The sequence below is a fragment of the Bombus vancouverensis genome, chromosome 16, assembly GCF_051014615.1.
Source record: "Bombus vancouverensis nearcticus chromosome 16, iyBomVanc1_principal, whole genome shotgun sequence".
Taxonomy (NCBI): Eukaryota; Metazoa; Arthropoda; class Insecta; order Hymenoptera; family Apidae; genus Bombus; species Bombus vancouverensis.
This window is the reverse complement of record NC_134926.1, coordinates 8,137,427-8,161,043: the sequence shown is the minus strand read 5'-3', so window position 1 is coordinate 8,161,043 and position 23,617 is coordinate 8,137,427. Positions and strand designations below refer to the sequence as shown.

Here is a 23,617-nt window from a genome sequence, read left to right as displayed (position 1 = left end):
ATGCGAATCTTAAAAAATTTTCGCAGTTTAAGAACGTTAGAAACTTATTTGTCATCATTTGATATCTCAATTATAAATTTTTAATCAAATTAATTTGAGTAAAACCTTGATATTAAATTTTAAAGACAAAATAAGTATAAGAAATGGGATAGTAGAAAATATATTTTACAATAGTATCAATTAATATAACTAATAGATGCATAATTGCTAAATTACATTTTTACTCTTTCTGTACAATAAAACATTCATTTATTACACAATATCCTGATTTATAATTATAACTTAATTATTATTTTGGTAATATTACATATCGGACATCATTTTTTATCCTGTGCTCCCTTAATCTTTTGCAATGTCGTAGAACTATCATTAGATTTAATTTGAGTTTGTCTAATTTGGATTTCGTTTGTCTTTCATAATCTTCACCAGTGAAAAAGTATACATATTCTGAAACACAATTTTTACCTGTAATAATAAAATATGTACTTCAGTTATATAAAATAGAAAACTTACTATTATCATTACAGATGTCCATTTCCTGTTTTTTATAGTGTAAATAAAGATTCAAATCGCCTTGTTTTCTAGCATGAGCTTTCCCCAATGATAAAAACATATATTTTGCTTTTAATATTTGATTGATGGTATTTATAAAATTATTGACTGTTTCTAAAGATTGTCTCCCAATAATGTACTTTGGGATTTTATTGAACTCATCCGTGTCTATCAAAGATATCATAAGACAAACTTCAGGTTCGTTAAATAATACTTTTTTACAGTCTATCATTGGAGTCTCTTGTTTTTCTCTATTGTCACTTATTACTGTATGTACTGGTGTGAATTCCTCTCCCGGCATGCTTCTTAATGATAAGGAATTTTGAGTTTCATAATAATCATGAATCAACTCAGATGGAATATTTTTTTTCATGTGATTGATTTTTTTATTCACAGCTTTGATATGTAACATTAATTCCTGGAATTTTTAGATTTCTAATTAAAACTTATTTAAACGCAAAATGTGTAAAAATATAAAAAATTATAAAACATACTCTACATTCATTATTCTGCTTCTTTATTTCATCCAATTTTTGCCTCATGATTTCTATATCATTACATTTCTGCAAGATTGCTGTACGCATTTTAAGAAGTTCTTCTTTCATTGCATCTTTGCCTGGACATAAAATTAAATATAAATATTGTAATATAAGATATTAAATTAAAGAATACAAATTTAACCTTACTTTTAACAAATATCGTTGCAATTTCAAGATCTTGCAATTTTTCACATTGTCTTTCCAAAATTTCTTCCAGTGTGTAAGAGGTTGACATTTTAATATATGTGCTTTGTAACTAGTAAATTGTTAAAAAACAGTTGTTTGTGGAATAACTTGGGAGAATAGATATAATTTGTTAGGTATTACCTGTTATTACAAATAACGGTCACTTTTCTGTCACCGTTTATAAACTTCAAATTCAATTCGGCGTAGTTTACAAATGGCGCGCTTGTCGGCGTCGGTTTAAAAACTTAAGGTAACCCACAATTAGCCGTTCTTCTTTGTCAGTTGTAGGTCGCTTTAAAACTGTATTTGAAGCTTTAAATTAAGAAATTAATGCTATATAAAGAGTTAATGATTCTTAATAGGATTGATTATTGTATGATTCTTATATACTAATTAATTAAATTTTGAATTTTTATGAATGTACGCCATGTTCTTGTTTTCTATCATATCACGTGATTAATCCAAAATACCTAATGGCTGCCAACTCATCAGTATGTTGATGGGTTACTGTTAATTTCAAGTATTCTTAAGAGATATTTTTCTTCGAGATTATTCAATACAGTTTAATGAAATTCCTTGAAAAATGCGAGGTGTAATATATATTTTCGTAACGTTACTCGCGTATGCACACGGTATCAGATTTTACCTTGAGCCGAATGCTTTCAAGTGCTTAAAGGAGGAAGTTCAAGCAAATGTTTTGGTTGCTGGGGAATATGAAGTCTCTGTGACACCAGCTGTTAAAACCGAATACATTGTAAATCACCAATTTTCTATCATATTTTTTTAAGTGTATATTGTATACAGAAATTATGTTGAGGTTATATTAGGTTAACTTCTCTTAACTCACATATGGAGAATTGAGTTGTTTTTCAATTTTTAGATATCAAACTACAACAAGAATTGAACAATTTAATAACTTTTCATAATTTTATAGATAAGAGATTCAAAAGGAGATATTCTATCGAAAAAAGATGATATTCCCCATGGGAAGATGTTGAAATTCTCATTTGTCACAGAGACATATGATACATTTGAAATTTGCTTTATGGCACATGCCATACAACCATCTTTTTCGGGCAGTATGTATACAGATACATAATTCTAAAATACATAATGTTTCTTTATATTTCATTACCTAAACTTAAAAATGTGTTTTAGATATCAAACAGATTAAGCAAGAGATTCATTTAATAACAAAGCGTGGAATTGAAGCAAAGAATTATGAAGGAGTAAGTTCTTTGAATGATTTTAATATATAGATATATCAAATTATTTTCATCAATTTGATTTTTAAATTATTCTTATGTAACAATTCTGTTTCATTCTTGATAAAGTATGTATTGAATATTTCATAGGAATTGACAATCCTTAATTTTACCCTAATTTTCAATTTACAAAAGGAAATTATATTTTCTCCCCTTTTCTTTTACATAATATGAAATATTGTATAAGAAATATAATATTTCGTAATATATTCTATGGATTGTCAATATCTATCACCTTTAGCAAAAGTTTCAAGGATAAACTTACAATATTTCCTATCTTTTCTTTGTTTTATATGTGGCTTGTATGGGCACACAGTTGGTAATGTAGCAATATTGATTTTATTAGTGACCACCCATATGGCTTTTAATGGCATGGGTTTTAGCATGAATTAGTTAGCACAATATCTGAAAAATTTTGTTTAAAAAAAAAGTTACTTCATAATATTTTAATAAAACCCAATTTTATTTTTAATGGAGTATGAGCACAGATTTGAGTTTCCTAGACATAGACTTATATTTTATATTAAATTGTGTTTGAATTTTGAGTTTAATTAATTCTAAATCTGGAATTTGACAGTATGAAATAACAATTAACTAATTAACTACTTTTATTTAAGATTGGTGAAGCAGCAAAGCTTAAACCTTCTGAAGTTGAATTAAAACGTCTGGAAGATTTATCTGAAGCTATTGTCCAAGATTTTGCTCGAATGCGGAAAAATGAAGAAGAAATGAGAGACACAAATGGTACTACAAGATATAAAAATAACTAAATATCTTTTTTGTTAAACCCTTTGGTGGAATTAAAAAAGCATTTAATTACCTTTCTTAAAATTTTCAGAGGCAACGAACACACGCGTACTTTATTTCAGTATATTTTCCATGTGCTGGCTTTTGGTTCTTTCAATCTGGCAAGTCCTTTACTTAAGACGTTTCTTCAAAGCGAAGAAGCTCATAGAATAATTAGCACATTGAAATAATGGAATTTGTCAAAATTCTTACAATTTTTACACTTTCCAAAATTTTATTTATTTTTTGTTCTTCAATAAACGATTAAAAACTATCGTTATAAAATTGTGGGAAAATTGACTCACTTAAGTTTTGTATACTCAAATTTGAATAAAAAATAAATAAAGTAATAATCAAATAATTGTAAAAATAATTTAGTAAATTATATGTGCCTTTAAAATTATTATTTTATTAACTTACTGTATTGTAACACAAGTTTATGAAAGAGGGATTATAAAAAAGATAATATACTTTATAGGTTATATTTAATTTATTACCGATTTTGGTAAAAGACAAATTTTAAACTGTATTTTATTTATTAACCTATAATAAAAGTTTAATATACATTCTTAATCTTTATTACTTAAATATAAGCTATAATATAATATTCCAGTATATTATTTCAAAAATTTAAATCAAAGTTCGATTTATTTCGATTTATTGTGAACATGGTAATTTAAACATAACCTACATAAAATCGTCGTAAACTGATTGTTTAGAAAAAAGTTCCTTCGTATATAGTTTAGAAATTTTATATTATATTATTATAAAGTGAAAAATGCAGGAAACATCTACTGTAAAGGGCATGATTAGCAATAGAAACCGTGATTGTTTGGGCTGTAGAATTTTCAGTGGCTGCGGTCTTATTGGTTCCGGCTTATATGTTGCATATCATTCAAAAAAATTCCAGAAATGGACTGGAAAAACGACAATGTACACAATGGGAAGCGGTAACTTATCAATTTGTTTCTACATTTTTCTATATTTAATTTTTAAAGTATTTTCACGTATCACATGTTTCGATATATCTATGTAAATAAACTGTATATTTTAGTTAAGAATTAAGTCGTTATTGGATATTTTTTAACAATTAGATTAGTCTGAAATAGTATTTTTTATTATTTCTACAAACTTCATTCAATTTCGAATGAAATAAATTTGGCCGGTAAACAAACTTTTGAGGTTAGGATATTTTCGACGAAAATGTATATTTTCAAATTTATCAATGTTAAATATACAAGGCTCATGAAAGTATTGGTACACCTAGCACAGAAAATTTTAAATCTAAGACTATTGTGATTATATGAGTAAAAGTTGGAACCAATCTGAAAATGTATGAAGAATTTACAGAACATATATTATAAAAATTTAACTAATTTATAGCTGAATGTACAACAAGAATAATAGTCTTAAACATATGATTAATGCTAATGATGATCTCACTAAAGAGACCATGCAGATATAATAATAATATAGGTCATTTTGATGATCTTTGGGAGTATATGCTGGCAATAAATCAGTGCAATAAATATCTTGTCGTCTCTATATTCTAAGATCAAGGAACGTTAGGGTATATAGGTTGAGAGAGCAGAAAGTGAAAATAACTTTGCTGTGGACTCAACTTTTTAAAATAATATATACAAGATATACTACTAACAATATAACGGCTTTTTCTCGATTTTTTAATTTAAAAATGTCTATTCTGCGGCTCGCCTGTTTATTCCGGCGTACGTATATACCGACTGATCAGCATAACGATTACGCGTTCAAACTTCCTCGCCGGGGATTAGCCGTCGTTGTGATGAGCCGGCTCTGATGTTACTCTTTCTTCCTGGGCTTTTTCGCGACGATAACGGTTTCACAATAGTTTTCATTTTTGACCTTGCGCCGTCCGCACCGCTACGTACACACACACTCACACATATATCTACTTCCTAAAATATACATTTTTAGATTTGTTCCAAATTTTACCAATACGTACATGTAATCACAATAATCGTGACTCATGACTCGTTACAGTGCTAATGAAATTTCAGAATATATTATATAATATATTTATAAAAGTTTTCTGTGAGTATTCAAATACTTTCACGAGCCAATATAAATTGTAATTTATGTCTGACAATAAAAATTTTGCGAAATTTTTCCAGCTTTAATGCTGCTTGGCACTGCACGAGTTTTGGACCTCCCTCCATTTCGCAAACAATCTAACCATGGTTAACTCGTAAACGAATATTTATTCAACTTTCATTACTTATACAAATATTTTGATATCATTTTGTTATCTGTTTTTATATTTTTACTATAACTGTGAAATATAGATACAGATATAGTTATTTGAAAAAACATTGCATCTATTTTCGTATTTATTTTTTTATGTAAAAATAAACATGATCACTAATTTTTGTTAACGTAGACCAGTAAATAGAAGCTAATAAAGTTTAGAAGCTAATAAAGAAACAGTAAACAAACGATATTAACGCAATTTTTATTACAAAAGATATAATTTTCGCAGTTGATTGAATCGTTATCATCATCAATCATATTTCGATTCTAATTAAACTAGACTATTATTATGCAAATCCTCGAAAATTTTATCACGCTGGATCAATAGTTTTATTACTGAAAATATTTTATATAATTTTTAAATATTATTCTATTCGTGTAATTAACTAGAAATTTGGCTAAAACTAATGCAAATCATAGAAGAAATAAACGAATATGAAATCTGTACAGCAAAGTGAAACGGTTTATTATTGTTTCAGTTAAGATTTAGATACAAAAATTGTCTCCAGAGAAAATTCTTTACCCTTTAATACTTATTTTTATTGTCATAGAATTTTTGTAAATGCATCGATATCTATCTGGCTGTCTTGTTTGTTGTTAGCTCGGTTTATTATTTATATTTACACGCGAATGATCGCTGTTTGCTCGCTGGCGACCGACGGCTTAGAAGATGTTTTGTAATCCCATTGTCGCCAAATGACAAACAAAAGCTGTCACTCTAATAAATATGTTGCATCCGATGGACTGTTGTAACGGACGATAAGGAAATAGAATAAGAATTTCTCCAAGATGCATCAGACGATTGCACATCGATAAATAGTGATAAACATCATTCGGACTTAAGAGATCGAAAATTTCGAAACTTTCGACGCCAGTGTGAATCTCGATGATTAAATAAGTGCATTAAGTTAAATAAGCGTTGGAATGTTTTAGATATGTTTAACTATAGTTAATTTGTTTAGTTTCCATTCGTTGCCAACTGTTGATAAATATTAGCACGTGCTTAAAATTATCATCTAATTTCAACTAATAAGCTATAATAGGATTTTGAAATTATAAACGATACTTTTCTTTTTATACAAAAACAAATGTTTCTTTATTTTCAATAACATTCCTTTCGTGTCGAGTATTATACATTCTATATGATACTTTTTGTATTATTCGGTGGTAACATATATTTAAAAAAAAATATATATATATATATTATAAAATAATATATATATTGCAAGTTATGGATAATCATGCAAAAAATTATAATTATTTATAATCTGTGCAACAGACTAGCTCTGAGATGTTTATCACTCATACTGCGCGTCCTGCAATAGAAGAAGTAATAAATACATTAATAAATTATATAATAATAAAGATGAATTTAATACATTTTGTTAGAAAGTTAATCAAGAGGTTTGTACGAAAATTAAACATGTGATCGAAACTTACATATTTAATGTATGATAGAAAAATGTCATAGATCATTGTCATAAAATTGATATAGAGCACCCTATAGTGTAGGGGTACGAATAAGAAATTAATGCACTGTGTTGGAGGCCAAAAGCAACAGTCAACCTGAACATAAATAGAATAAAAAGGAAATTACAGTTATAATACATATATAACTTGAATGTGCCATGAAGGAAATGTAATAATAGTTCGGGAAAGCGAAGTGTGTGTATGTATATGTATATATATACATATATATAATATATGTACCTTCCACGTATCGTACAATTTCAGTTTCATTTCCTCGCGAATCTCCTCCATAGTGCGGTGTTCTAAAAGACCAAGACCAATAAAAAATATTCCTAGACAAGTTGGACTGGCTATACTTTGATCTAGACAGGTCTTTTTGATAACGGAGAGTACAGTTTTCCCGGGAACTACCCTATCCAAAATCATGTAGAACCAGTGATGAAAAGGACCTTGAAGTAGACCCACAATAGCCATGTTTTTAGTCCTCACATAATCGTGCATATATTTGTCAGAATCTTTTGAGTTATAAAATTTTTGTTCTGCATGTGGGGACGCTGCCATAACGTATGTTCTAGTAGGTAAACATTTATGCTTTCTCAAATATTCATTGCGTTGTTGGAGAACGTCCCCTGCCGCCATCATCAAACCACAACTCACAGTGTTGGTCACTAAAAGATACTTGCCTAAAATTTGTATTAATGATTATAAATTACTATAATTTGAAGTTACTTGAAAATTCATTAATATTTGTCAAGATTGTACAAAAATTTGAAAATTTAAATATATAAAATATTCGTACTTACCAAACAATTTTTTCCACACGGTCATTTGCGTACTGAACTTAAAGTCTATTAGATAATTACTTTTTATTATTAGCCTGATTTTTTAAATATTTGTATATTAGATTTCTTTCTTCTGTATTTTATTTAAAATTCTTTTTTTACTATTAGATAATCATAGAGATTTTAATTTTTCGATGCTTGTGAAGACGAAAGTGTTGTCGAACGTGACCCAATAACATACCGGTTCCGACTAACTAAAAAGCGAATACCTTTTACATAGATTTTCAAAACAGATATAAGTTACCGCTTTGTAATATAAATCTGCGCATTACTGAATATAAATTTGCGAAACCGCGGTTATTATAAGATGGAATGCAATCGAAAGTTGCGCCGCGTCTGCGCGGTAGATCTACAACCCCACCGTTCAGCATTTTCTACTTGTTTAAACATTAATCTTTCCATAATCCTTGTTTGGCAAAAAAACTAACTTAATTTTGGGCCACGCCAAACTTGTGATTTCTCTTTGATAACATATGATAATTTTTTACCAAAAGTCCAAAAATATTAGTTTTAAGGCGCGATAATCATTTTTTTAAAAGTTGTGCATATAGAAGTTTATGCATATTATACAATCTGGGCATACATATCTTTTCACTACACTGTAGATTTTTATGCATTTATAGGAAATTAAAAAATGTAAAGAGTGCATACAATATGCAAAAATATATCCATTTCTTAAATTATATTCATAAAAATATAATTTTCCATGAATATGCACGGTTTATTTACAACTTACAGTAGTGGATGAAAAAAAAGTCTAAGTAATTTATTTGTGTACTATGTATGAATTTTATATACACATAACTTGTTAAGTAATGACCTAGACACTTTAAAATTAGTATTTTTGAATTCTACTCATATTCATGTCACTCATATAAACTATTATATACTATAACAAAAGTCACGAAAACTGAAGATAAATCTAATCTAAAATGAAGTTCAGCCAGTGAAAATACGACTATTATGATGATCTGTTATTTACTATAGTTGCTTAAAGGCTTAAATCTCAACTACTTTTACTTAAAAACTAATTGATTAATTAACTATTTAATTAAAATGGAATTGATATTGACGTACATAATATACAATAGGCTTTTAGACTTTTTAAGACATTTATTATAAGTCAAAATTTTATAGATATATAATACAATGATAAAAGTTAAGATTATTTAGTCTGAACTGATTTAGGTTTTGGCAAACCTTCCCTAAATCCATTCCTAGAAAAAATAGAGAAGAGTTGTTTTTTCATTATTCGAAATCAACCATTCTTATTTGCTATTCATTTTACGTTTATACTTACTTGAATTTACGACGGACAATTTTTAAATAACGCATGCGGCCGGTTCCCGTAGTCTTTCTCCTTTTAGCTTTTATGGACCAATTATCTATAACAAAGTTCAAAATTTTTTGGGCAACTTATGAATAATGTTCTGAAATATAACTACTAGAATTTATTGTGAATATAAAGTAAAATATTACATGATCGCATTTTTCTCTGAGGATATCCACACTGTGCACATTGTGATTTTTGGATATGGTACGAACTACGACCACAACGTCTGCACAATGTATGTGTCTTATTTCGCCGCTTACCAAAGCTCGATGTACCTTTCGTCTGTAAAAATTAATAAAATTGTTAATCACAAAATCATTAAAATACTAAATACTAAATACTAAAAGTATTTTGCCATTTGGGTTAGGTTTCATAAACTTTTAATAAACATAACCTCAATTGGTGCGTAAAAATATTAATATATTTCAGAAATTGTCGTACCATAATTATACCTCTACAATAAATTTATTTAAAGCAATAAAGTATTTGCAATAGGTGCTATAACCAAGATTTCAGTCGAGAGATTAGTTTGAAATCTGGTGACGAGTCACAAACATTTGTCACATAACCTCAATCATCGTTTATTCACATTAATAATATACTGATACGACACATTTACATCAAAACTATAACTTTTTAATATTTTTAAATATAATTTAAAAAGGCTTGAAATATTTTGCAAGAAAATAACTTTTATGATCGTTTTAGAATATTCAGATTTGAGAGATGCGAGTACACGCTTACCATTTTGCACGAAGGAACAGTATAAGAAAGAAAGTTGTATGTGTTTCGATTCCACACGGTCCTTTTCCACACGGTCCTTTATTCAAACACACAGTGGTTCTCATTTGAATATTAATTTTACGCCACACAAACAATTTTTTTATTTCTATATATTTATTGTGTATGATTAACTTGATACAATTTGGATCTACGATATATATTGTATTAAAAAAGCATACATATTTGTATTATTTTACTTTCTTTTTAAGAAATAAGGTTAATTCGAATTAATGATAATATACTAACTTTATAAAGACAAATATATTTATTATTTAAATGACTAATGTATTTAATATATTTGCGAATAATTAAATTACTATCAGGTCATTTGCATCAGTCAGAACATCGCGAGAATATTGACTTCCAGATGGTACAATGTGTTTGTAACCAACTATACAGTCCTTCAATTCACTACCCTCTTCAATAACACAACCACTACCTAATATGCAATTCTGTATTACGCATCTGCAACAAATGATTTATAAATTATAACTATTCCTTCTATGAACATAAAGTTTAATTATTTTAAATATAAACCGTTGTTTGACATTTGCAGATTCCATTAAAACGCTCTGTGATATTCTAGTCTTTGATTCAATGGTTACATTTGGCCCAATATGAGTGTGTTTAAGAGATGTTTTTTCTTCAATAAGAACATTATTGTCCACATAACAATCTTGCATTTGTGTGCTACGTATTGTTGCTGTAGGAGCAATAATTGGTACAGGAGACTGTCCATCATTATCGTTATTCCACCATTCTGATATCTAAAATATATTATATTCTACAATATATTCTTATATCTCTATTGATGCTATTAATTTAATGTTTAAAACTATTAATTAAAATAAATGTCGTTCATTTTCACCTTTGTATTAGCAAGGTGATACATTTGTATGGTATTTGTCCTCAAACCAAATTTCCCATTACTAATATGAGCATAACATCGTATTATATCCCCATGGTAAGCATCTTCTAAATCAGTGCCATGATCATTGTATGCTGACATTTTTCTGATTAATTCGTCGAGTGGTTTCTCAACAGCGAAATAATAGATATCATCCTTCAAATTCATTTGTACTACAGAAGCATTTTTATCATCTGTACATTGTTTGGAAGGTTTTGAAAATTGTTTCCTAACAATATATGGAAGAAGTTCACCTTTCAGTGTAGTAAAATTTCTATAAAAAGCAAAAGTTAATTCAGTAAGAAAATTTATAAATTAGATTGTTAAAAGCTTTTTTTGTGAAATTCTACTTACTTATTCTGTACTAGGAAATTTAAAACCCATTTGTTAATGACATACAAATGAGAATCCATTAATTTTGAATGCATAGTAAAACTTGGATGTTTCTGAAGGAATGTTTGTGAAATTTTTATTGTGTCCTCAAAGTCTGAGGCTGAGGCCAAGAAAATTAATCGGCCAGTCTCATTGCAAATGCCAATCAAATCAGTTTCAGGCTTCTGTTTGTTTTTTGGACCAGGTGTTACAAAGTCATCTGGTATTTTAGGAACAGGCAACATTAATGCTGTGATACTAGCATTATGTTTTCGATAAAGATTCAAAATTTCACATATGTCCACATCTGTAATCAAGTCACAAGATATGACCAAAAAATCTGTGTGAATTTTTTCGTGAATAAGTCTGATAGAATCTGCAGTTCCCAAATCTTCTGCATTTTTCACAGCAACGATATCTGTTTTAATTTTGAGATTCAAGTCACTTAGGGCTAAGGAAACATTGCGTTCCATATATTCAGATATAATAACGATAGCTTCCTTAAAACCAACACGTTCTAATAATTGAAGAGGATACCAGAGCATTGGTACATTTCCAATTGGCAACAAACATTTATATTGACTTCGAGTAAGCTCAGTCATACGGGAACCTCCTCCAGCAGCAAGTACAACTGCTTGGAACTCTTTATAAGGTAACATTCTGTTTACCTAATAATTAATAATATATATTAAATTACTATAAAGGGAAACAAATTTGTTGTATACTAAAACTAAAGGTTACTTATTTTATAATAATACATGATAAAACATACAATAAAGAAAAAGAATGAAATTATTAATATTTTCTTCTCAGTGTGACTTTAATAACCTCTAGTGACAGATGATGCATGTGTCATCAATATGTTGATTATTTAACGCCGCTGCATTTAGGTTAGATCAAGTTGTATCTCAAGTATTTCCAGTATTCTAAAATAGAAATGATAAAATTTGACAAAAATAGAATATCATGAAATATATTATATAAAATTTACATAAATTTATATTGAAGTATTAATTATAGCATTCCTAACCTATAGCAGAGTTATCAAATCTAGAGAAAACGTGTATCTCGAGAGAAATCAGTTAGATTAATAAATATGTGTGGAAATGAAGACGATATAATTACCGTAGGAAAGTATGTGATAATAAAAAAGTTAAACTTTAAAAAGATTTATAAAGTAACTATGAATGGTACTTTAATGTTGGGGAAAGATGCAGTACAGATGCAAGAGATTATTGGAAAACCATTTTGGACTACCTTTGAGATGGTACAAGTAAGAGGAGAGAAGCGAACATATTCTTTAAAAGAAGTAGTAGAAACAGAGTCATTGAATGATTTATTAAGTGAACTACCAAGTGGTAGTGATAATCGTTCTATTATTGATGACGGTACATCACAGAAGCTTTCCAAGGAACAAATACTTCAGCTTCAAGAATCTGGCAAAAGCGGTAAAGAAATAGTGGGCAGTTTAATTGAGAACAATAAATCTTTCTTAGAGAGGACTGAATACTCTCAGGAAAAGTACCTGAAAAAAAAGGAACAGAAGTATCTCCGATATATAACAATATGGAAACCCAGTATAAATTTATTGCACGATATATATTTTAAGCTAGATCATAACAAAATTGGAAATTTAAGAATGGACTCTTTGGCACAGTTATTGTCATACAGTGACGTTCAATCAGATGGTTTATACATATTGTATGACAGTGGATCACACGGTTTGCCAGCAGCTGCAATGTTAAATAGAATTGGTTCGAATACAAAGGGACATTTGATTAATTTGCACCCTGGAAATGAGCCTCAGGTTGCACTTATTAATGCTATGAATTTTCCTAAAGAACAATCAGACAGGTTACTTAATGTCAATATCTACGGCTTCTTGAGACTGTATTACCAGGGTGCAAGTGCAGTGTTGGATAAAATTTCTAAAAAAGCTTATGATGATGATATAAATAAGGTAAAAAAAGTAAAAAATAAAAATGATGAGAATCATGTAAATAAACAACTTCCACAAGTAGAAGAAGAAATAGGTATGAAAGAGGAAACTTTAGATAATAATGAATTAAATGATGAGATCAAGCATAGCATAGGTATGAAAGAGAAAAATTTAGATGACAATGAATCAAATGATGAGATCAAACATAGTATAGATGAAAAAGAGAAAAATTTAGGTAACAATGAATCAAATGATAAGACTAAGCATAGCACAGATATGAAAGAGGTAAATTCAGATATTGTTAATGAATTAAATAAAGATGTTAAACATAGCACAAATGGTAGTTTAAAACGCAAACGAAATGAAAGTGATAAATGTAAATCTGCAAAACTTACTCCTGTAAAGAAACCAAAGTGGTTACCAAAAACACAAGAAGCAGTGGATCTTGTTAATGGTTCTAAAGCTCGGGGATTGGCCATCATAGCAAGAGAACATCCTTTGAACATTGTTATAGCTCTTCTACCTTTTCTAGGACCATCTAGACCATTTGTAATTTATCATGTGCATCGAGAACCATTACTGGAGACTTACATGACATTGAAACAAAAGCAAAATGTTATTAATTTAAAACTTTTCTCCAATTTCCTGCGATCGTATCAAGTATTACCAGATAGAACACATCCTGATATTTTAACCAGTGATACTGGAGGTTATTTATTAAGTGGATATTTAGTTCAGTAATAAGAAATACTTGAGTAAACTTATACCATAAATAGTAATATACTCTTTATAAATGCTTTATATTTAAATTAATTTTTTGAAAATAATAAAGAAATGTCATTTTATATTTCATGTATGATTTACTTAATTCTATTAGAATTAAGAATATTAGAAATCTGTTTTTTATATTTGAAATTTTTGACAGCAGTAGTAGTGGAAATAATTCTGTGATCCTTCTTGTCAATGAAGTTAGGTTTCTTTAATTCTCCATGTCAATAAAGTTAGATTTTTCTGCATCGGTTGAGTTCGTGAACTTTTTTTAGAAAATTTAAATGTCAATATAAAAGGAAATAAGAATTTCTTACAAGAAATGCTTACGTAATAGATGGTACTGATTTAAAGACTGAGCATTTGAAAAAATGTCGAATTATCAAGTCACATACTTACATATACGGAGGTAGTATTCGAGAGGTTAGGAATGTGAATATAAACGTATTTACAAATGAATTCTGTGACGCTTCTACCACTAAAACTTTCGTCGAAGAATTTATTCATGATGATCAGGAAAAAATTGCATGTGAAATTCAATATCCCGACGTTGCTGATCATACTGTTGATTGTCTTCTTATGTATACGTTATTTGCCTTCCACAAAGTGTTCCCTTAACGAGCAAGAAGTAAGGAACAAGACGAAATTCAGACTTATGGTACTCATACTGTCTAATCCTGATAACTTAGAACGAAGGGCAACAATCAGGAAAACATGGCTGGCTCAGAAGCAAGCTACGGTCAAGCATTTCTTTGTAATAGGAACTTTAGATATATTGTCAGAGCAAAGAAAAACTCTGCATTCTGAACAGCAGAAATTTGATGATTTACTATTATTATCAAGACTTCCAGATTCTTATGGGACTCTAACGAAGAAAGTTTTACACGCATTCAAGGAAATCTATGAATACTATGAATTTGACTTTGTGATGAAATGCGATGATGATACATTTGCCCTGGTACATAAGATTTTAAAAGAGCTAGATAAGTGGGACAGCAAAGGAACAAAAAAGGAACTATATTGGGGATTTTTTAATGGAAAGGCACATGTCAAAAGAAGTGGACCATGGAAAGAGACAGATTGGATATTATGTGATTATTATCTTCCTTATGCACTTGGAGGAGGATATATTTTATCTTATAATTTAGTAAAATTTATTGCTATAAATGCAGACATTTTTAAGTATGATTTTGATAATATAAAATTGAATTGTTATTAAGTATTATATTTAATATTTCTTACTATTGGGTATATTTTTAGATTGTACAAGGCAGAAGATGTGTCTGTTGGTGTTTGGATAGCACCTTTGGCAAATATTGAAAGAAAACACGACATACGTTTTAACACTGAATACAGATCGCGTGGATGTTCTAATCAGTATATAGTTACGCATAAACAGACCATTGAAAACATGAAAAATATGCATGAATATTATCAAGCATCTGGAGCATTATGTATGAAAGAAATAAGAAATCACATGAGCTACCAATATAATTGGACAGTTCCACCTAGTCAATGTTGCAATTTACAACCAGGCATTCCATAGCAATCAAATCTCTTCTTTTCATACATCTGATATTCTAGTCATTTCTCCATTTTGAATTATTATGCAAATTTATACTCAACCACTACATTTGTTAGTAATTACGCTCATGAATCTTTTATTTATTTATCAAAAACGATTATAATAATTCAATCTAAATAACGAGATGCTTCATAGTTTTCATAGTTAGTTAATCAAGGAATGAATAACGATAAATGAGTAAAAATTCGAATATTATCATATAAAAACATGCATTTCATATTAATACTCTTCTTTTGTAATAAATAAGTTAAGCATATTTATGATTATTTTTTGTACATACGCTTGAATAGAAATAGAAATTAAATTCAATTTCATATAGTATATTTTATTTCAACAAAAAGAAACTTATTCTCTTTTTCTCTCTTTATACAGTATCATTTACATTTATAAAATATAAAAACAGCAATATATATATATATAATTTTTTACTTTAATACAATACTTATGTAGTAAGATGTTATTTCAATTGAGTAAATCACAGATATTTGAAAACGACCAATTCAAAATAAATTACTACTTTATATATCTAAAATGAAAAATAGAAAGACAATAAAGTCACGGCCGATTTTCAAATGTTCTCTCTGTGATAAGCTATTAATTTATCGCATTTTCATTACATCTTATATTGCTGATGATATAAGTATTATCAAACATAAAATTAAATAAAAACATTCTTTTTTGGCAATATTAGATGCAATGGAGGTTTTTAGTATTCTCTTTATATTCTTTTCCTTTTTTCTTTACAATATTTGTTTACTTTTATACAATAAAACTTCGTTTCATGTTAAACTATGAAATGATGTTATATCCTAATTTTAGAAATGATGCATAAATCTTTCATTTCATTTTAAAATAGATGAACATATTTATACATTTTCTAGAACTTATTTCTTCTTCCTATCTTGTGTACATTTTGGACAATACCATTTTCCTTTAGGTTTTGTAGTTAATCCAACGCATGCAAAGTGGAACCATTCTATAGGACACTATACCAAAAGAGAATATTGTTAAAAGATTACAAATATTTAAAGAGATATTTGAGATAATATACACTTACGTCTGGATTATCACAACCAATCATTTCTCCATAAGAAACTTGATGACACAGACAATAAGTTGGTTCATTGGGGTCTACTGGCATGTCTAAAACATCTGCTGGATGACCAAGTGCAGTAGAATCTACTTGAGCACCACTTCCAACAGCCCCAGCTGACGAAGCAGAGGCAACAGATCCTCCTGAAATTATGTTCGATGAATTATAATCTTTTCATGAATATAGATGAAACGCAATATCAACTAATTTTACCTTTCTTTTGTTTTTTCCTAGCTGATTTTGACTCATCTTCACTATTTGTGCCTGCAGCTCCTTTCTTTCGTTTCTCTTTCTCCTTCAATTTTTTCCTACCCTTTTTACTAGCGTTATTCTCTTCTTGTGCCCTACTACTATTTAATGCTTTATCTTGTATCTCAGCTTCAAATCTAGCCAAATCTGAATCTAGTCTCCTAATATGTTTGTCTACTAATTCATATGTTTGTATTGCCAACTGAACTTTGTCATCGCCATATTCTTTTGCTTTATTGAACAAATTTTGAATGTGGGTCAATTGTTCTTTCTTCTTTTCCGGAGATTCTTTTTTCATATTTTTCAAATAATCATCTGCTAATTTATCTATGTCTTTCATTAATCCTTGTGCTCTGGCATCGAGATCTCTCATCAAAGTGAAGTTTCTTTGTAGTTCAATAGGTAAATGCTCCAAACCTGATGAAACAAGATTTGATAAATAATAAGAATTGCAGCAAGAAATTATTTTCTCTATTATTAGTAATGCATTTATTCAATAGAATTGAATTTGTGGTATCATAATATATATGTGAGTGACATTAATAAAATTTGAATTAATTTTTATGTGACATAACTCTATAAAAATATAGTTTTGTTTTTGTTTTAGATTAAAAAAGATTGAACACTTACTGTCTAAATAATGCTCCAGGTATAATGCAGTTGTCATGTTTATTTTTATACAATTGAAAAATGAAGGGGGATGTAATTTATAGAAATATTAAAATAATTTATTATTTGCACCAAATTTCGGGCATCATTAAAAAAATCTATGAAACTTCCTGAAAAGGAATGATCGATGAATGTAGATGGTGCAAAGCAACATGTATTACTGTCATGACTACCAACTATATTGCTACCATCATTGTTCTTCTGGCGGGAAAGTGCAATTTGCTGTCTAATAATCCCACAATAATACATTCAGGGGGCAAATGTACATTAGGACATGACACGTTATAATATAATTATGACATTATAACGCAATTTTTTACCCTATAATTTCATTACAAATTAGAAAGAAAACTCGAAACTAACATAGTTAGGTTAATTAGACATTCAAATTATTACAATAACAGTATATTATTATAATGTAAACATCATTATATATCGTATGTAATTATTTATTACGTGAATTGAATCATAAAATAAATATGTAAAATTAAATCTAAAAAAGCGATGATACGCAAAATCGATTGAGAATCATAGTTTAGATGAGAAACATGGCGGCTTGTATTTCTTTAACATCAAAGTAGGTGCAGTCGTAAATGAAACTAGAAGTGGTCATAAAATTCTTGTCAGGAATGAGCAAAAATTCAATATTTAACCTAAATCTAATGCTTTTTGTATGTTAAAAGAAATTTAAGTAGATCGTACATAATTCGCGGTAAGTTTTAACAAGTTTCAAGGTTGGAGTTGTTCAATGAAATATGTTCACTTTAACATGTTGACTGTCATATGATTTTTATACATTTTGCCACGGAAGTCGCACTCAAGATCGGAGTGTGTTACACATTGAATTTTTGAAAAATATTATATTGTATTTGCCCATTTTTTTCTGACGATGTTATCTAAGTCATTCACATTGTTGAAAATTTATTAGGTGATGAAATTTATTTTATTTTAATCATTCTAAAAAATTTAGTAATATCAATCATCGATGACCATCGTGGCAGTCAACATGTTAAGTTAGTGGTGTATTTGATAAATTTCAATAAGCAATATTTTTTTGATGCTAAATATAATTATATATCTCTGGTGGGCGAGTGAAAGAATGTAAGCCAAATTTTGATGAAAATGGGAGAAATACACTAATCTATATATCTTGTACGGCTATTTTTTACTTATGCAAAAGTTTCTCTTGCTCAACTTATTTTTTAATTCGAATTATTTTTATAAAGCATCTTAATCGCTATAGATACTGCTTGATTGAATAAATATAGGTTAAACTTAAAAATTTGATTAAAATTATATCTTATTGTTTAAAACAAAAAAAAAGAATATTTCTAAATTGAGTATGATGTATATTTTGTAAGATCAGTGGGACAAGATATATGTCATCACATTCATGTTCAAAATTAAACATCTGATTTTACAATGTACTTTGATGTTATAAGTACTTGTTCATATGTATATGCATATATCTTATTTTATATAATTTATTGTACTAAAGTGCTTTTGTATTGTTTATTATATTATTATATTATATGGAGCTTTTTGTTGCATAATATTGTATAATATTATATAATATATAACTTGCTAATATATATATATGGTTCTGCAACACATAAGGATAAATATGGTAATATGTAATATATAGTAAATGGAAATCCTTGTAACCCTATAGGGGAAACAATAAAGAAATCCATCTATTATAAGTGCATTTCTGCAAAACCAATAATTCCAATTTATATTCTTTTGCCCATTTGCCAAAAATATATCAAGTATTATATATTATATCCAATTAAAAGAATAAATCATTCATTTTGCAGCCAAAAGATGGTAAAACTATATGCGCTGTCTGTTTTGTATAAAAATCCTACATCAGCGACAATGTTAAAAGCTGCTTATGATGTAGAGTCATTTTCATTTTTTCAAAGAGGAAGCATCAAAGAGTTTATGACATTTATAAGTAAGACTATTGTGGAACGTACTCAGAGTTGCTCTAGACAGAGCGTGAAGGAAGGAGGTAACACTTGCAAAAGCTTATGGAGATTCTTAGTAATTTTCAATTGTTAAATTGTAATGCTTTGCAGATTACATGTGTCACGTGTTTGTACGAGCAGATAATCTTGCTGCAGTACTTATATCGGACCATGAATATCCTAGAAGAGTAGCACATACACTAATTACAAAAGTTATGGACGATTTTGTAGCAAAATATCCACAATCTATGTGGGATACGTTGAGTGAAGCTATGACTGACTTTGCACAGGTTAACATATATTTAGCAAAATATCAAAATCCAAATGAAGCAGATGCTCTTACTAAAATGCAAAATGACTTAGACGAGACAAAGATTATTTTAGTAAGTATAAATCTTGAAAATAACAGCAAAGAAATATCTTCTGGATTATATTAATGATATCTATTTTATGCGTTTTTGTAGCACAATACATTAGAGGCTGTTCTTCAAAGAGGTGAGAATTTGGATGAATTGGTTTCCAAGTCACAAGGTCTTAGCACTCAGTCGAAAGCGTTTTACAAAACTGCGCGTAAAACTAATTCATGTTGTAGTTTAGCTCCTTAAAACTCTTTGTTGTGAAAATCATGCTGACTATGTTTCATTGTAATTTTATAATATCAATACAGAATGTAAAGAAATTAGTATTACATACAGATTTCATTAAAATGGATAATTTGTAAATTCTACATGTAGATGGCATCATGTGACAAAATTCGATATTTTGTGTACAGACTGTTTGTATATAAGGTGTATTAATGCACTTAAATGGTGTATCAAGCTACTGCCGGATTCACTCAACTGATTTTAATACTTTTTATTCGTTCTTAATTATTTTTTTTCTTTTTCTTTTTGTAAAAACCAACTTGGTCTTAAAAGAATTGTACTATAGTTTTGTGTACAGGAATACATTCCGACTTTTATTTATATGTTGACAAAATATACAAAAACGACTATAAAAATAAAGTGAATATTTCTCTACTAAAGATAAGTACATGATGTAAGTACAACTTTTAAATTTATTTAAGTGCCGAGATGGGTTATTACAAAATGAAGCTTTGTAAACAGTTACCTTAGTGTTTATTTATAACGTAACGTAGCATAATAGTAAATGAAAAATATTTTTGCTATTAAAACTTAGTTTTTTTCCTTTTTATCCCTTATTGCCTTATATGTTCTTGTTAATGACTTGTAAAATTAAATCGTTTTGTACTACTGTAAAATAAAACAATAAGTTGTAATACGACTTGACGAAGCGATAAAAAGTGAAGTACTACTTACTCGATAATTTCCATATATGAGTTGTAGCAACTTTACAGATAATTAAAATTCTAATTTGTTTCTCTATAATTAATATATATATATATATATATATACACACATGTTATATGTACTTATAAATGAATATAATACGCAGGTATATATAGCTAAAGTGTATTTAATGTAATGCGTGTACAAGTGTAAACAATTATATATATATCGATATATCTATGTAATTTTGAAAATATATTTATATTTTTAACACGTTTGCTTTTTTGTGGCAGAATCGAAGTAATTTGAATTATTTCATTTTATTATTTAGAGATTGTGAAACGAGACTGTAGAATTATGTTTAATTTTACTACATTATAACAGTAACTTTCTACTACGAGAACAATTTATTTTGATGTAAATCATTACAAATCAGTTTTAACATAGCTATTAACAAGGTAATGGTAATTTAAATAGATCGCAATTTATAAAGTCGCGGGGTGTGCGACGATAAAAACTGAATATGAAGTTATTGTTCTTCATAATCCATGGAACTTTATGAAGTTTAGGATTACAGTAAGGTGCATACTTTTCGGATTCGATCTGAAACATTACAACAAATTTTTATAATGTATATACGATTTAATAATTTAATGTAACTAAAGTTACATACTTATACTTACTTCATTAAGCATCTTGTTTATAGTATCTCTTGCATTAGCTGTAACGTACAATTCTGGAGCAATGTCCGCTATTGGCGTTTGCTCCACGCAAGAGTATATATAATACTTAGTATGATACATTCGTAATGAGTTGATTAATTCATTAGTATCAACAAATACCCAATCACTAAATTTTTCTTGTTTAATTTCTTCTTCTAAATTTAAGTTTTCTATGTCGTTAATTACATCTACATTATTCCACTCTTTGTTCCAATCATAGATTAATATCTCTGTGTGAGAAGATAGCCAAGACAAGCATTTTTCTTTAGTCGCGGCGCTCAGATCTGACAAAAATTTTTTTGTAAAGACCTTTGAATTTATTTCATCTATGTTACCTCGTTTTTTAATTCTTTTCTGTAATATATTCAATCAATAGAGTAATATTAATCTTAACTGACATAATTTTGTTGGAAATTAGACAAAACTTACTAGAACAGTTTCTGGGGTTGCATCCAAATATATGATTAAATGCGGTCTCAGCAAAAGATGGAATGTGTTTGTCCTCATCATATCAAATTCATTCACAGCTTTTTTGCTAAGATACCCAGAATTATACATAGCATGCATATAACCAGCTTCTGTAAAGATGGAACGATTAAGAACCACTCCCTGTCCAGTTGCCAAAATATGAACTAGCGCGTTCATGTATTGTTCTATTCTCATCGTAAATATTCCATATTGGATACGGGCTGTTCCCTGGTGATTAGGATCTCTTAGGAAATCTGTTAGGTCACGCATACGCCACTCATCTTTTAGTTTTGCATTTAGACTGCGTACGTCAAATCCATAATAATTTATATACATTTCATCAAATACTGGTGGTGGCATATATAATAAACCAAATTCTTTTGCTATTTGTTCGCAAAGTTTACTTTTTCCTACTGCAGGAGGGCCATCTACGACTATTAATTTGCTATTTTCATCAAATCTGAGAGTTGTTGGATCAAAAGTCATATTTATTTCATTGCATTGTTTTTTCCAATAAGGAAATGGAGCTGGTTTATGTGTCTGGGATCTAGTTGGCAATGTTTTCATAAATGCCACTTGTGTCACACTATTAAAATTCTTTGATGCCTATGAAAAGTAATTATATGAATAAGTTTGGTAATGGAAAGTATTCAGGATAAAAAAGAACATTTTATAAAACTATTTAGCTATACATTATACATACAAATAGATAAACGATTTTGACAATATACAACTATACTTTCACAATATACTTTGATTATTAAATATCAAACATATTTAATGACACTGTGCATATAATTTTTGTTATATGTTAATGTCTTTATTATAATAATTCAGAAAGTACTAACCTTACATAATCGAGTTAAATATCCGATGGAATTGCCTTTAATGAAGGTAATACAGAATATCGATGTCATTGTATTGAAATAAATATTATCTCAGTCAAATTTTAATACAGTTAATGACATATAATGTAACAAAGCCTCCCTATGATAGTAAAGTATTATCAGAAAGTAGTTCTTTAACTTTGCTCAGTGGTACTCAATTCGTACATACTGTTATTATTATTGCAAAATTATAGCTTTTTAATTGAAAAATGTGATGAAAACTATGGAATTATACTAAAGAGCAGGTAAAAATTATATGTTATACTTTAATAACTGAGACAATTGAAATCATAAAATAATTAAATATAATTCCAAATGAAATGTTCTAGATTAAACGCACGTCAAGTGTTGTAAGTTAATGGCATTATAGAATTATTATTTCGACCAATTAACTAAAAATAATATTAAAATAACATCTTAGAGCATTCAGAAAAAGAGTACAAGTCAAAAAACAAAAAAGAAAACGTAAAGGAGATAGAAAAACTTTGAATTTACCTCCTTGATTAAGTTGTTGGAGTGCTTGACAAGTGGCGCTAATATCGCAGCTACGCGACCTCGCAAACAAATAGAATGGTTTGCGAAGAAACTGAAGCGTCGAACCTTTTAATCACTAATTAATTAAGCCGGCAATAACTACCATAAACATCCTTGCCCTCA

At 28.6% G+C, this 23,617-nt stretch overlaps 11 protein-coding genes across 18 annotated transcripts; 5 read left to right on the top strand and 6 right to left on the bottom strand.

The window, feature by feature from the left end:
* Positions 1-150: 150 nt before the first annotated feature.
* Positions 151-1,570, bottom strand: LOC117161232 (SKA complex subunit 1). 2 transcript variants are annotated; one of them, XM_033342613.2, is made up of 5 exons: positions 1,419-1,570; positions 1,239-1,347; positions 1,047-1,168; positions 514-970; positions 151-465 (listed from the first exon to the last, which is right to left on the bottom strand). In XM_033342613.2, exons 2-5 carry the CDS (start codon positions 1,324-1,326, stop codon positions 290-292), a joined length of 843 nt encoding a protein of 280 aa, XP_033198504.2. In that variant the 5' UTR covers positions 1,327-1,347; positions 1,419-1,570; the 3' UTR covers positions 151-289. The 2 variants fall into 2 exon arrangements, with proteins under 2 accessions (XP_033198504.2, XP_033198508.1); XM_033342617.2 differs by having other exon boundaries at positions 151-447; positions 1,239-1,555.
* A 166-nt stretch (positions 1,571-1,736) lies between these two features.
* On the top strand, positions 1,737-3,901 carry bai (transmembrane emp24 domain-containing protein bai). The gene is made up of 5 exons (XM_033342622.2): positions 1,737-2,031; positions 2,212-2,356; positions 2,436-2,506; positions 3,160-3,286; positions 3,381-3,901. The coding sequence occupies exons 1-5, from the start codon at positions 1,861-1,863 to the stop codon at positions 3,500-3,502; spliced, it is 636 nt and encodes a 211-aa protein (XP_033198513.1). The 5' UTR covers positions 1,737-1,860; the 3' UTR covers positions 3,503-3,901.
* A 92-nt stretch (positions 3,902-3,993) lies between these two features.
* On the top strand, positions 3,994-5,802 carry LOC117161241 (uncharacterized). The gene is made up of 2 exons (XM_033342631.2): positions 3,994-4,278; positions 5,479-5,802. Exons 1-2 carry the CDS (start codon positions 4,107-4,109, stop codon positions 5,547-5,549), a joined length of 243 nt encoding a protein of 80 aa, XP_033198522.1. The 5' UTR covers positions 3,994-4,106; the 3' UTR covers positions 5,550-5,802.
* Positions 5,803-6,680: 878 nt separating this feature from the next.
* LOC117161236 (mpv17-like protein 2) lies at positions 6,681-8,210 on the bottom strand. Its single transcript, XM_033342623.2, has 4 exons — positions 7,888-8,210; positions 7,325-7,767; positions 7,055-7,180; positions 6,681-6,930 (listed from the first exon to the last, which is right to left on the bottom strand). The coding sequence occupies exons 1-4, from the start codon at positions 7,910-7,912 to the stop codon at positions 6,913-6,915; spliced, it is 612 nt and encodes a 203-aa protein (XP_033198514.1). The 5' UTR covers positions 7,913-8,210; the 3' UTR covers positions 6,681-6,912.
* Positions 8,211-9,019: 809 nt separating this feature from the next.
* Positions 9,020-10,113, bottom strand: RpL37-1 (ribosomal protein L37-1). Of its 2 annotated transcripts, none has more exons than XM_033342628.2 (4): positions 10,004-10,113; positions 9,406-9,541; positions 9,227-9,311; positions 9,020-9,143 (listed from the first exon to the last, which is right to left on the bottom strand). In XM_033342628.2, exons 1-4 carry the CDS (start codon positions 10,004-10,006, stop codon positions 9,092-9,094), a joined length of 276 nt encoding a protein of 91 aa, XP_033198519.1. In that variant the 5' UTR covers positions 10,007-10,113; the 3' UTR covers positions 9,020-9,091. The 2 variants fall into 2 exon arrangements, with proteins under 2 accessions (XP_033198519.1, XP_033198521.1); XM_033342630.2 differs by lacking the exon at positions 10,004-10,113 and adding an exon at positions 9,701-9,841.
* Positions 10,114-10,288: 175 nt separating this feature from the next.
* eIF2Bgamma (eukaryotic translation initiation factor 2B subunit gamma) lies at positions 10,289-12,243 on the bottom strand. Of its 2 annotated transcripts, none has more exons than XM_076625230.1 (5): positions 12,150-12,243; positions 11,304-11,989; positions 10,911-11,223; positions 10,580-10,809; positions 10,289-10,507 (listed from the first exon to the last, which is right to left on the bottom strand). In XM_076625230.1, exons 1-5 carry the CDS (start codon positions 12,168-12,170, stop codon positions 10,351-10,353), a joined length of 1,407 nt encoding a protein of 468 aa, XP_076481345.1. In that variant the 5' UTR covers positions 12,171-12,243; the 3' UTR covers positions 10,289-10,350. The 2 variants fall into 2 exon arrangements, with proteins under 2 accessions (XP_076481345.1, XP_033198500.1); XM_033342609.2 differs by having other exon boundaries at positions 12,094-12,231.
* Positions 12,244-12,417: 174 nt separating this feature from the next.
* Positions 12,418-14,105, top strand: Trmt6 (tRNA methyltransferase 6 non-catalytic subunit). The gene has a single exon (XM_033342608.2). It carries the CDS (start codon positions 12,418-12,420, stop codon positions 13,999-14,001), a length of 1,584 nt encoding a protein of 527 aa, XP_033198499.2. The 3' UTR covers positions 14,002-14,105.
* A 150-nt stretch (positions 14,106-14,255) lies between these two features.
* beta3GalTII (beta-1,3-galactosyltransferase 6) lies at positions 14,256-16,913 on the top strand. Its single transcript, XM_033342618.2, has 2 exons — positions 14,256-15,210; positions 15,289-16,913. The coding sequence occupies exons 1-2, from the start codon at positions 14,483-14,485 to the stop codon at positions 15,572-15,574; spliced, it is 1,014 nt and encodes a 337-aa protein (XP_033198509.1). The 5' UTR covers positions 14,256-14,482; the 3' UTR covers positions 15,575-16,913.
* Positions 15,918-17,786, bottom strand: Ing5 (inhibitor of growth protein 5). Its single transcript, XM_033342620.2, has 4 exons — positions 17,586-17,786; positions 16,920-17,372; positions 16,671-16,849; positions 15,918-16,599 (listed from the first exon to the last, which is right to left on the bottom strand). Exons 1-4 carry the CDS (start codon positions 17,620-17,622, stop codon positions 16,498-16,500), a joined length of 771 nt encoding a protein of 256 aa, XP_033198511.1. The 5' UTR covers positions 17,623-17,786; the 3' UTR covers positions 15,918-16,497.
* Positions 17,787-18,144: 358 nt separating this feature from the next.
* Ykt6 (YKT6 v-SNARE homolog) lies at positions 18,145-21,156 on the top strand. 4 transcript variants are annotated; one of them, XM_033342626.2, is made up of 4 exons: positions 18,145-18,336; positions 19,442-19,638; positions 19,706-19,977; positions 20,059-21,156. In XM_033342626.2, the coding sequence occupies exons 2-4, from the start codon at positions 19,449-19,451 to the stop codon at positions 20,197-20,199; spliced, it is 603 nt and encodes a 200-aa protein (XP_033198517.1). In that variant the 5' UTR covers positions 18,145-18,336; positions 19,442-19,448; the 3' UTR covers positions 20,200-21,156. The 4 variants fall into 4 exon arrangements, with proteins under 4 accessions (XP_033198517.1, XP_076481348.1, XP_076481349.1 ...); XM_076625233.1 differs by lacking the exon at positions 18,145-18,336 and adding an exon at positions 18,408-18,552; XM_076625234.1 differs by lacking the exon at positions 18,145-18,336 and adding an exon at positions 18,409-18,637.
* Positions 21,157-21,271: 115 nt separating this feature from the next.
* ND-42 (NADH dehydrogenase (ubiquinone) subunit ND-42) lies at positions 21,272-23,595 on the bottom strand. 2 transcript variants are annotated; one of them, XM_076625231.1, is made up of 5 exons: positions 23,456-23,595; positions 22,922-23,060; positions 22,035-22,679; positions 21,567-21,959; positions 21,272-21,486 (listed from the first exon to the last, which is right to left on the bottom strand). In XM_076625231.1, the coding sequence occupies exons 2-5, from the start codon at positions 22,988-22,990 to the stop codon at positions 21,334-21,336; spliced, it is 1,260 nt and encodes a 419-aa protein (XP_076481346.1). In that variant the 5' UTR covers positions 22,991-23,060; positions 23,456-23,595; the 3' UTR covers positions 21,272-21,333. The 2 variants fall into 2 exon arrangements, with proteins under 2 accessions (XP_076481346.1, XP_033198502.1); XM_033342611.2 differs by lacking the exon at positions 23,456-23,595 and having other exon boundaries at positions 22,922-23,131.
* Positions 23,596-23,617: the final 22 nt, after the last annotated feature.

What these genes read in the sequence shown, in the direction of transcription:
- eIF2Bgamma (XM_076625230.1), bottom strand. Translation starts at nt 12,170, where the DNA reads ATGCATCATCTGTCACTAGAG. An exon ending in TGCATCATCTGTCACTAGAG is followed by an intron (nt 11,990 to 12,149) that starts GTTATTAAAGTC and finishes ATTAATTATTAG; the next exon opens with GTAAACAGAATGTTACCTTA. An exon ending in ATCACCTTGCTAATACAAAG is followed by an intron (nt 10,810 to 10,910) that starts GTGAAAATGAAC and finishes AATATATTTTAG; the next exon opens with ATATCAGAATGGTGGAATAA.
- Ykt6 (XM_076625232.1), top strand. Translation starts at nt 18,682, where the DNA reads ATGCTAAATATAATTATATATCTCTGGTGGGCGAGTGAAAGAAT. An exon ending in ACAGAGCGTGAAGGAAGGAG is followed by an intron (nt 19,639 to 19,705) that starts GTAACACTTGCA and finishes AATGCTTTGCAG; the next exon opens with ATTACATGTGTCACGTGTTT. An exon ending in ACGAGACAAAGATTATTTTA is followed by an intron (nt 19,978 to 20,058) that starts GTAAGTATAAAT and finishes GCGTTTTTGTAG; the next exon opens with CACAATACATTAGAGGCTGT.
- ND-42 (XM_076625231.1), bottom strand. Translation starts at nt 22,990, where the DNA reads ATGACATCGATATTCTGTATTACCTTCATTAAAGGCAATTCCATCGGA. An exon ending in CAACCCCAGAAACTGTTCTA is followed by an intron (nt 21,960 to 22,034) that starts GTAAGTTTTGTC and finishes AATATATTACAG; the next exon opens with AAAAGAATTAAAAAACGAGG. An exon ending in TAAACAAGATGCTTAATGAA is followed by an intron (nt 21,487 to 21,566) that starts GTAAGTATAAGT and finishes GTAATGTTTCAG; the next exon opens with ATCGAATCCGAAAAGTATGC.
- Ing5 (XM_033342620.2), bottom strand. Translation starts at nt 17,622, where the DNA reads ATGACAACTGCATTATACCTGGAGCATTATTTAGACA. An exon ending in CCTGGAGCATTATTTAGACA is followed by an intron (nt 17,373 to 17,585) that starts GTAAGTGTTCAA and finishes TTGTTTCATCAG; the next exon opens with GTTTGGAGCATTTACCTATT. An exon ending in TAGGAAAAAACAAAAGAAAG is followed by an intron (nt 16,850 to 16,919) that starts GTAAAATTAGTT and finishes ACATAATTTCAG; the next exon opens with GAGGATCTGTTGCCTCTGCT.
- LOC117161241 (XM_033342631.2), top strand. Translation starts at nt 4,107, where the DNA reads ATGCAGGAAACATCTACTGTAAAGGGCATGATTAGCAATAGAAACCGT. An exon ending in AATGTACACAATGGGAAGCG is followed by an intron (nt 4,279 to 5,478) that starts GTAACTTATCAA and finishes AAATTTTTCCAG; the next exon opens with CTTTAATGCTGCTTGGCACT.
- RpL37-1 (XM_033342628.2), bottom strand. An exon ending in TCAGAGAAAAATGCGATCAT is followed by an intron (nt 9,312 to 9,405) that starts GTAATATTTTAC and finishes ACTTTGTTATAG; the next exon opens with ATAATTGGTCCATAAAAGCT. An exon ending in ATTGTCCGTCGTAAATTCAA is followed by an intron (nt 9,144 to 9,226) that starts GTAAGTATAAAC and finishes TATTTTTTCTAG; the next exon opens with GAATGGATTTAGGGAAGGTT.
- LOC117161236 (XM_033342623.2), bottom strand. Translation starts at nt 7,912, where the DNA reads ATGACCGTGTGGAAAAAATTGTTTG. An exon ending in CGTGTGGAAAAAATTGTTTG is followed by an intron (nt 7,768 to 7,887) that starts GTAAGTACGAAT and finishes TACAAATTTTAG; the next exon opens with GCAAGTATCTTTTAGTGACC. An exon ending in AATTGTACGATACGTGGAAG is followed by an intron (nt 7,181 to 7,324) that starts GTACATATATTA and finishes ATTTATGTTCAG; the next exon opens with GTTGACTGTTGCTTTTGGCC.
- bai (XM_033342622.2), top strand. Translation starts at nt 1,861, where the DNA reads ATGCGAGGTGTAATATATATTTTCGTAACGTTACTCGCGTATGCACAC. An exon ending in CTGTTAAAACCGAATACATT is followed by an intron (nt 2,032 to 2,211) that starts GTAAATCACCAA and finishes ATAATTTTATAG; the next exon opens with ATAAGAGATTCAAAAGGAGA. An exon ending in AGAAATGAGAGACACAAATG is followed by an intron (nt 3,287 to 3,380) that starts GTACTACAAGAT and finishes TAAAATTTTCAG; the next exon opens with AGGCAACGAACACACGCGTA.
- LOC117161232 (XM_033342613.2), bottom strand. Translation starts at nt 1,326, where the DNA reads ATGTCAACCTCTTACACACTGGAAGAAATTTTGGAAAGACAATGTGAA. An exon ending in AGCAGAATAATGAATGTAGA is followed by an intron (nt 971 to 1,046) that starts GTATGTTTTATA and finishes TAAAAATTCCAG; the next exon opens with GAATTAATGTTACATATCAA. An exon ending in GGACATCTGTAATGATAATA is followed by an intron (nt 466 to 513) that starts GTAAGTTTTCTA and finishes TTATTATTACAG; the next exon opens with GTAAAAATTGTGTTTCAGAA.
- Trmt6 (XM_033342608.2), top strand. Translation starts at nt 12,418, where the DNA reads ATGTGTGGAAATGAAGACGATATAATTACCGTAGGAAAGTATGTGATA.
- beta3GalTII (XM_033342618.2), top strand. Translation starts at nt 14,483, where the DNA reads ATGAATTCTGTGACGCTTCTACCACTAAAACTTTCGTCGAAGAATTTA. An exon ending in ATAAATGCAGACATTTTTAA is followed by an intron (nt 15,211 to 15,288) that starts GTATGATTTTGA and finishes GTATATTTTTAG; the next exon opens with ATTGTACAAGGCAGAAGATG.